Here is a 10,443-nt window from a genome sequence, read left to right as displayed (position 1 = left end):
CCCCGCCGTGACATCATCGTGCATGCTCGGCCATTGTTTTTATACCTGCCGGCTGCCATCTTGGTGATGGACGCTGGCATAGAGAGGAGGGGACGTCACCCGGCGGGATAAGGTATGCCGCCGGGTCCCCTCCTCTCTCGAGCCAACGCCCACCACCAAGATGGCAGCTGGCAGGTAACAGCGGTACTGCGCATGACGTCATCACGCGTCCTTGACCGAGTGCTCGACTTTTCAGAGAGGGGTGACACCAAAATGACTGTCAGTCATTTTGGTGTCACCCCTCCAATGGTGTCACCCGGGTGCGAGCCGCACCCCCCACACTCCCCCTTGTGACGCCACTGTGCCTCCGGGAGTCATGCCTGTGGCTGTCAGAGTCTTGAAGTGCCCCATGGGATTTGTAGTTGCACACCCCTTTAATAGGTGAGCATAACATGAGATGGATGTATTCTGTAAAAGGGAGAACCCTGGACAGTAGTCCTAGCACACTTCCTGTCCGAGGGTGACAACACTTGCTCACAGTACTGTATCTATGGAAGAACCTCAGTGTCACCCTAGGACAGGAAGTGCTTTAGGGCTACAGACCGTCTTCTCCTTTGCAGTTATTGAGCAGATATAACAAAATGTTTCCAATGATATATCTCAGAGAGCCAAAGGAAGCCAATAAGAGAAGACCATTGCTCGGGCCTACGTGCCCTTTCATTTCCCATTGGCGTGTGCTGTGTGTCTATGCTGTACGAGGGCCCATTGCCTGAAATGATCTCTTTTGGAATGCCACCAGTACAAACACAGACTGGCACTTGACACATGCTGTGAAAGCTTTCATCTGATAGGCTGAGAACATCTAGATAGCTTCAAAAATAGTACGCTGTCGGCGAGAAAGCATGTGCACCGAAATCAAACACGTTCATGGCCAACGTCAGCCAAAGTAGCTCAGGTACCGGTATGTCTAATGATAACAGTCTCGTTGCTTGTTGTCTGACCTGTTTTCTTGGCGGTCTGGACAATTTGGTTTACCATTGGATGTGCTGGACATACACGATGTTCTTGCTATTGAGACCTTAATGTCTAAGTGAGCTGGTAGCTGACCATCACACCTACTATAGGACCATAAAAAAGTGGACACCTGACCATCACACCTACTACAAGACCATAAAAAAGTGGACACCTGACCATCACACCTACTACAAGACCATAAAAAAGTGGACACCTGACCATCACACCTACTATAGGAGGAGCATACAAAATGTGGACACCTGACCATCACACTTACTATAGGACCATAAAAATGTGACACCTGACCATCACACCTACTATAGGACCATAAAAATGTGACACCTGACCATCACACCTACTATAGGACCATAAAAATGTGGACACCTGACCATCACACTTACTATAGGACCATAAAAATGTGACACCTGACCATCACACCTACTATAGGACCATAAAAATGTGGACACCTGACCATCACACTTACTATAGGACCATAAAAATGTGACACCTGACCATCACACCTACTATAGGACCATAAAAATGTGGACACCTGACCATCACACCTACTATAGGACCATAAAAATGTGGACACCTGACCATCACACCTACCATAGGACCATAAAAATGTGGACACCTGACCATCACACCTACTATAGGACCATAAAAATGTGGACACCTTCTACTATAGGGCTATATCTCAAACCTTGTCTCAAAGTATCACCCTAACTGTCCCCTCCGCTCTTCATATGACCTTCTGCTTTCCAACTCCCTCGTCAACTCCTCCCATGGTTGCCTTCAGCACTTCACTAGAGTCTCTCCCATCCTCTGGAACTCTTTATCCAGACCAGTCTGTCTGTCTCCCACTCTGACTGTCTTTAGGCGATGTAATGATCCGTGCAAACTCTGCGGGAGGTATAGGATCACAACTGCGGAGGTAAGCGTGAATGGTTCAGTTGAAGGGTTCACTGTCACACTTTAGTGTAGTGAGTGAAGTCGGAACCCCTTACACATCATATACCATTCTGATTGCAGGAGGAATTAAATGGTAGAGGTGAATTCCCACAACCCTCAATTCTACAGCATTGGGGCCTGTTGGGAATTGTAGTTCTCTCCCCAAGTTTACTTCACTAGGGAGGTCAAAGAGACAGTAACTCTATTGCATATAGTATTTAAGACAGTCCAGAGGAGAGGGTAAGGCAGTTTTAGATAAGAGAGTTTAGTGTGCATTCACTACCCCTAACCTTGATGTCAGTAGGTGCATACAACTCGGCAATTGATTACAGCATGTGGTAATGGCTACTTGCTGTTAGGTGGGAAGTCCATTCACAGGATGGGAGGCTGTATCCAGGCTGCCAGAATCCAAGGGGTAGATGTGGAGGTCCAGGCTGAATCCAGGCTGCCAGAATGCAAGGGGTAGATGTGGAGGTCCAAGAGGGGTTAGCAGGATACCCAGAGAGCGGTACAGTTTAGGGTCCTAAGTAGCTTGCTCGACGTACTACTTTGCTAGAACGTCGAGCAAGTGAAAGCCTACGGTTTAAATAGGCAGAGCAGGTGATTGGGGGGGCGGAGTCGGAGACGAGACCCGACCCGAGCGTCTCCTAGCAACGGGACGCCGCTGGGCCGGGCTCGCCGCGTCATCACGCCGACTCAGCTGTTCGGCAGAAGGAGGAGTGGAGCGCGGAGGAACGCCCGCCCGTCGCCCGGCAACAGGACGCTGTTGACGGAACCGTCCCTGCCATGTTCTTGGGCTACGGAGCGGGGTCCGATCCTGACAGGCGATCCCTTAAGACTCATCTCTTCAGGGAAGCCTATCCCACCTCAACCCAACTGCTCACCCATCACGTTCTCAAACAATTCATGCCCACACAGCTCCCTCCTCATGTATCACTTCTCCCTCCCTTTTAGATTGTAAGCCCTCAGGGGCAGGGCCCTCCTTACCATCCTGACTTGAATTGTATTGTGATTGTAATGTCTTCCTTATATTGTACAGCGCTGCGCAAACTGTTGGCTCTATATAAATCCTGTATAATAATAATATAATAATAATGCATGTTCTCCCTGTGCTTTTGTGGGTTTCTTCTTGGTTCTCCAGTTCCCTCCCACACTCCAAGCTGATTTGATGTGAAAACGCAAGGTTTTTGCATCCCTGTGTCAATGCTTTGGTGCTTGGCTGGCCTCTCTAGCACTGGGGTCCCCAGTTTGAATCCAGGTTCAGCCAGGACACTATCTGCATGGCGTTTGCATGGTTCTCCCTGTGCTTGCCTAGGTTTCCTCCATAGACATACTGGTGGGTTAATTAGCTCCTGTCTATATGGGCCCTCGTATGTGAGATTGGGACCTTACACTGTAAGATAAAGAGCAGTGCTGAGGGGTGTGGCTGTTACTTGTCTCTGCCAGTACAGAGCAGTGCTGAGGGGTGTGACTTGTTCCTCAGCTCTGCCAGTACAGAGCAGTGCTGAGGGGTGTGACTTGTTCCTCAGCTCTGCCAGTACAGAGCAGTGCTGAGGGGTGTGACTTGTTAATCAGCTCTGCCAGTACAGAGCAGTGCTGAGGGGTGTAGCTGTTACTCAGGTCTGCCAGTAAAGAGCAGTGCTGAGGGGTGTGACTTGTTACTTAGCTCTGCCAGTACAGAGCAGTGCTGAGTGGTGTGGCTGCTACTCAGCTCTGCCAGTACAGAGCAGTGCCGAGGGGTGTGACTTGTTACTTAGCTCTGTCAGTACAGAGCCGTGCTGAGGGGTGTGGCTGTTACTCAGCTCTGCCAGTACAGAGCACTGCAGTGCTAGGGCAGGAAGCAAAGGAATTGAAACTCTAAAAAGCTATAAAAAAAATTGAAAAAAAGGTGTGACACATGAATTGGGCTTTTTTTTATATTCAGACACCTCCAATCCAATAGGGTTAGGGCATAACCCTAACCCTAACCCCAACCTAAACCTAAAACCTAACCCCTAACCCTATCCCTAAAACCTAACCCTATCCCTAAACCCTAACCCTATCCCTAACCCTAAACCCTAACCCTATCCCTAACCCCTAACCCTATCCCTAAACCCTAACCCTATCCCTAACCCTAAACCCTAACCCTATCCCTAAACCCTATCCCTAAACCCTAACCATTACCGTCTCTTTCTGCTCCCTTTTGGGCTGTAAAATGTCCAATTGAAATAAATTTTATATCTATTGCATGAATGAGAGAATCTGCCCGTTGATCCTGCTAGAAATCCGGTGAGCTCTCCATTTCCCGCAATGAGCTGCCGATGCCGCTCAAAGCTGTTCAGCGTTTACTTTGTAAATAACATCATGTGATCCTTCGGCCGCCCGCTTCCAGTTCCAACCAAATCTTGGGAACCGATATTTTCCGATGACACGCTAATCTCCAGTTATATGGTCCCCGGTGATATACGGCCGGCTGATCTATGGAGGAGATTTATGACATTTGATGAAATCTGCATTCAGCTGGTAACTGGCGGGCAAAGTTCACCCCGAAGGCTTGTAAAGTGAATGCCAGCGAGCTAGTAAACGTGTCCCAACGCCAAGCGATGTTCCTGAAACCATCAAAACTGCAAAAGAGCCTAATTCAGGGGGGTTTTTTTGAGGCAATTATATGAAAATCCATTTTTCTACACTTTGACATGATAAGATATGGAATCCTGTACAACATACATCTTCTATGAAACATTCCTGCACCTTCACCCCTCAGATCACCCGAATCCCTGCACCTTCACCCCTCAGATCACCCCAATTGCTGCACCTTCACCCCTCAGATCAGCCCCAAGTCCTGCACCTTCACCCCGCAGATCACCCCAATTCCTGCCCCTTCCCCCCTCAGATCACCCCAATTCTTGCACCTTCACCCCTCTGATCAGCCCCAATTCCTCCCCCTTCACCCCTCAGATCAGCCCCAAGTCCTGCACCTTCACCCCGCAGATCACCCCAATTCCTGCCCCTTCCCCCCTCAGATCACCCCAATTCTTGCACCTTCACCCCTCTGATCAGCCCCAATTCCTCCCCCTTCACCCCTCAGATCAGCCCCAAGTCCTGCACCTTCACCCCGCAGATCACCCCAATTCCTGCCCCTTCCCCCCTCAGATCACCCCAATTCTTGCACCTTCACCCCTCTGATCAGCCCCAATTCCTCCCCCTTCACCCCTCAGATCAGCCCCAAGTCCTGCACCTTCACCCCGCAGATCACCCCAATTCCTGCCCCTTCCCCCCTCAGATCACCCCAATTCTTGCACCTTCACCCCTCTGATCAGCCCCAATTCCTCCCCCTTCACCCCTCAGATCAGCCCCAAGTCCTGCACCTTCACCCCGCAGATCACCCCAATTCCTGCCCCTTCCCCCCTCAGATCACCCCAATTCTTGCACCTTCACCCCTCTGATCAGCCCCAATTCCTCCCCCTTCACCCCTCAGATCAGCCCCAAGTCCTGCACCTTCACCCCGCAGATCACCCCAATTCCTGCCCCTTCCCCCCTCAGATCACCCCAATTCTTGCACCTTCACCCCTCTGATCAGCCCCAATTCCTCCCCCTTCACCCCTCAGATCAGCCCCAAGTCCTGCACCTTCACCCCGCAGATCACCCCAATTCCTGCCCCTTCCCCCCTCAGATCACCCCAATTCTTGCACCTTCACCCCTCTGATCAGCCCCAATTCCTCCCCCTTCACCCCTCAGATCAGCCCCAAGTCCTGCACCTTCACCCCGCAGATCACCCCAATTCCTGCCCCTTCCCCCCTCAGATCACCCCAATTCTTGCACCTTCACCCCTCTGATCAGCCCCAATTCCTCCCCCTTCACCCCTCAGATCAGCCCCAAGTCCTGCACCTTCACCCCGCAGATCACCCCAATTCCTGCCCCTTCCCCCCTCAGATCACCCCAATTCTTGCACCTTCACCCCTCTGATCAGCCCCAATTCCTCCCCCTTCACCCCTCAGATCAGCCCCAAGTCCTGCACCTTCACCCCGCAGATCACCCCAATTCCTGCCCCTTCCCCCCTCAGATCACCCCAATTCCTGCACCTTCCCCCCTCAGATCACCTCAATTCCTGAGAAATGACTATGATTAATTGTTTTATTTGGCATGTAACCTTGACTATGTTAACTTAGTAATGAATAAAAACCTATTTTCACAGGTAAGGTCAGAAATGGACAAATATCTCCTGGGTCAGATGCCTCCACACCATCAGAAGTACAGAAGGGAGAGTGCTTCCGTGGTGGATGAATTTTTCGAGGCAGAAAAGGTTCCTCAAACTCCTTACAGTGTGAACATAAATGTTATACTACCAGACACTTCTCACCTCCGTACCGGCCTCTACAGGCCTTCAAAGACCTTTACTTTGCTCCCACAGATCAAAATGGAACCAGGGATCGATTTTCCCCAATCTTGCCCCGTTTCCCTGACCCAGACCCTGCCAGATTTCACCAGTGTCTTTAGCATGCCACATGCGGTCCCAGTGAACAATATATTAATTAAGCAGGAGGCACAACCAGAAGTGCCGCTCACAACCAGCGACACACCCCAGACTCACCTTTACCATATGTCCGTGGCCAATGACGCACTCAACTTGGTCCAATCCAATGGAAGTACATCGGTGGTAAATGCAATCAGCTGCACTCCCGCGACCACCACCGCTGGTGAAAACCTTCCCACTCTGACCCATTCAACACGGCAACAACTTGGAAAGCAGTTTCAGTGCTTGGGTCCAGATGGTAGCCTGGTTCCCGGGCAGTTTTTTCAGTCTCCCCCTGTCACGTTACCACCTTCTCCTCCAAATTCCCAGCCAGGGAGCCCAGAAAATTTGCCAGACCTAGTCAACAATATATCTCCCCCTCCACCTTATGAAGCTACATTTGGACTGAAACTGGTAGAAGTACCACAACTCCAAACAGTGTCCGATCTGGGTTCTTTGCTACCACAGGGACAAGTTCTGCACCTGACACTACCAAGATTCAACAGGAGAAATAACCCAGAACTGGAAAAGAGGAGAATACATCACTGTGATTATCCAGGTATGAAAATGTTCTTACAACCCCCTTTTTAATTCATGTCTATTGTCCTTCATCAATCCATCTGGTTGATAATGAATACCCATCATGTTACACATGGATGGTGCCATTGGTTCTTGTGTAGTCCCTCTTATGCTCCTGTGAAGTCTTTTCAGTTTAAAAACTCATCTGTTCGTGTTACGGATGAGGGAAACCAGGAGTATTCACTTTTCGGCATAAAGTTGGCAGATTTTGGCAAAAAAATGCATTGGAGTCGATGGCGAAGGCAAAATATAGGCGTATTGGTGGTTTGTATGGGCAATGGGCTTTAAATGGCTTCTGATGGTAATGGAAGCTCTTGTCAACTATCATGGACCTGTTCCTATGTTTCCTGTCAACCTCAATCCAATTGTTAACCCTAAGGGTAACCCAAACTCTTTGATTATAAATAGGGATGCACCAATACCGGTATTTCGGTATCGAGTACGAGCACCGATATATTTTTTTTTGGTACTCGCCGATACCGAATACCGAGTACCGGAAGACCCATTCAGGAAGCCAGGCAGCGTGTAAAGACTCGCCACCCGGCTTCCCGATTAGCAGGGAGGCCGTCCCCATGCTTCTTATCACTGGGTGACGAGAAAGGATGGAGCCGGCTTTCTGGCAAATTAGGGAGCCGGGTGCTGTGTAATGATGCGGCGGCCTGGCTTCCTGATTGGCCGGGAAGCCGGCTCCATGCTCCCTCGTCATGAGGTGACGAGGGAGCATGAAGCCGGCTTCGCCACCAATTTTGAAAGCCGGGTGCTGCGTCATTACACGCTGCCTGGCTAGCTGATTGGCCGGGAAGCCGGCTCCATGCTCTCTCGTCACAATAACGCGCTGCCCAGCTTCCTGATACCGGAAGTATCGGGCTAGGCATCGGAGCATTTGGACAAGTACGAGTACTCGCCCCAAATACTCGGCATCGGCACAGATACCGATACTAGTATTAGTGCATCCCTAATTATAAACAAAGTCAATGTGATGGCCTTCTCAGAGCTGGCATGGTGACCACATGGCTTTGTTGGTAAAGAAAGCCATATCACACAGCACACCAGATTTACAGGGAAGTTTTAAGCTAATTTTTCTTACCAGTGCCACATGGTGACTCTAAAACAGGGTAGCCCTCCAACTGTGGGGAAACTACAAATACTATCATGCATCTGCCTCAGTAGGCCATGCCTGTGGCCGTCAGAGACTTGTAATGCCTAATGGGACTTGTAGTTTTATCACAGTTGGAGGGCCGCAGTTTGGCTACCCCTGCTCTAGAGGCTAATTACAACATCATTCCGTTGAGGACGAAACCAAAAACCTCCTGTACATCTTCACTGTTTACTTGTTTCAACTTTGTATTTAGCTGTTGAGCTAGATTTGCCCCTCAGGATAATCCTAAGAAAATTAAATGCTCAGGGACACAGAGAACATTGTATGCCTATACTATATGACCAAAAGTACCTGGAGTTGTGGACCCCTCCTCCAGGTGTTTCCAATAAAGGCGTCTGTTAATACTACGACATACAAAGACATTGTAGACAATTGTGCTCTTGCAACCTTGTGGCAACACTTTAGCTAAGGTCCTTTACTGTTCCACCATGACTGTCCCCTGTGTACAAAGCCAGCTCCATAGAGACACGGTGTGACCAGTTTGGTGTGGGGGAACTTGCGAGTCCTGACCTCAACCCTACTGAACACCTTTGGGATGAATTGGAACCCCTCTAAATGATTGGGTTATTGTTATAAACAGTTTGGTGAAGGCCCTTTTCTGTTCCACCATGACTGTCCCCTGCGTGCAAAGCCAGCTCCATAAAGACATGGTGTGACCAGCTTGGTGTGGAGGAACTTGAGCGTCCTGCACAGAGCCATGACCTCAACCCTACTGAGCACCTTTGGGATGGATTGGAACACCAATTGTGAGCCGGATCTTCTCACCTAACATCAGTACCTGACCTCACAAATGGTCACAGATTCCCACAAACACCCTCCAAGATGAGGCTGTTGTATCCGCAAGATGGGATTAGAAGGGGCTCCATAATAATGCCCATGGTTCCAGAATTGAATGTCCAGCGAGCTCATATACGCAAGTGTACCCAAACTTTGGCCATAAAGTGTATCAATTTTTCTGCACAAGTCACAGAGATGAAAATAAAGGGCAGCTGGTTTGCCATAACGGAAGCTAAGAATGGTGCAAAAGTAGGTTTCTACACCCAAGAAAAATATAATACAGTATATTGCAGCTTACCAGTTCTTATATGTGGTGGCTGCATTAGTTTCCTTTTGTCAGGCCTTTTTCCACTTTGTTTTCCCCAGCTGATCCAGCCAGTGACACACTTCCTGACTTAGGGTGGCAACGCTCACTGAGCGTACTATAGATTTGGCGGAGCAGCGCTGTCACTCTAGGATAGGACTACAGAAGATCTCCCTCTCTTCTCCTTCCCTTCTCTTCCCTTTCCTTCTCTCCTCTTCCCTTCTCTCCTCTTCTCTCCTCTTCTTTTCCCTTCCATTCCCTTCTCTCCTCTACTCTTCCCTTCTCATCTCTTCCCTTCTCATCTGTTCTCTTCCCATCTCTTCTCTTTCCTTCTCTTCTCATCTATTCCCTTATCTTCTCTTCTCTCCTCTTCTCTTCCCTTGCATTCCCTTCTCTCCTCTTCTCTTCCCTTCTCATCTGTTCTCTTCCCTTCCCATCTCTTCTCTTTCCTTCTCTTCTCATCTCTTCTCTTCCCATCTCTTCTCTTCTCATCTCTTCTCTTCCCATCTCTTCTCTTCTCATCTCTTCTCTTCCCATCCCTTCTTTTCTCATCTCTTCTCTTCCCATCTATTTCCTTCTCTTCCCATCTCTTCTCTTTCCTTCTCTTCTCAGCTCATATCTTCCCTTCTCTTCTCACCTCTTCTCTTCTCATCTCTTCTCTTCCCATCTCTTCTCTTCCCATCTCTTCTCACCTCTTCTCTTCTCTTCTCTTCTCATCTCTTTTTTTTCCTTCTCTTCCCATCTCTTCTCTTTCCTTCTCTTCCCTTTTCTTCTCTTCATCCACCCTTCCCTTCCCCAGGACATGCACAATGGATAGAAATACAATATCATGAGCTATAAATGACAACATTGTCTTCAATAAATGTCTTGTGTTGTATACGTAATGTATATAATAGTATTATTGATTTTTCACTGTGTTCCTGCATTGCTTTCTATTTTCTCAGGTTGCACAAAAGTCTACACCAAGAGTTCACACCTCAAGGCACATCAAAGGACACACACAGGTAAGGAATACAAAGAACTGACATGTTTCAGATCTTTTCTCCGGGCAGCATGCTGCAGGGAGGACCAGCTGTGCTCTATGCAGCGGCCCAACGCGCTTCCTGCTGAGTGGGACCTATAGCAAGGATAACACATACCCTGCTGATTGCTGAGCTATTGGTCTGACACAGCGGGGAGGGGGGGGGG

The 10,443-nt window shown here is 49.1% G+C and overlaps 1 protein-coding gene across 1 annotated transcript in view; it reads left to right on the top strand.

The window, feature by feature from the left end:
- Positions 1 to 10,443, top strand: part of LOC108805033 (Krueppel-like factor 5) — a 25,644-nt gene that overhangs the window by 6,801 nt on the left and 8,400 nt on the right. Inside the window, exons 2-3 of the mRNA XM_018576986.1 lie at positions 6,119 to 6,995; positions 10,200 to 10,259. Of these exons, the coding sequence (XP_018432488.1) occupies positions 6,119 to 6,995; positions 10,200 to 10,259 (937 nt within the window). The remainder of the gene's footprint in view (positions 1 to 6,118; positions 6,996 to 10,199; positions 10,260 to 10,443) is intronic.

This window comes from Nanorana parkeri, unplaced genomic scaffold, assembly GCF_000935625.1.
Source record: "Nanorana parkeri isolate BGI_ZX_2015 unplaced genomic scaffold, ASM93562v1 scaffold81, whole genome shotgun sequence".
NCBI lineage: Eukaryota > Metazoa > Chordata > Amphibia > Anura > Dicroglossidae > Nanorana > Nanorana parkeri.
This window is presented reverse-complemented; position numbering and strand designations above follow the sequence as displayed.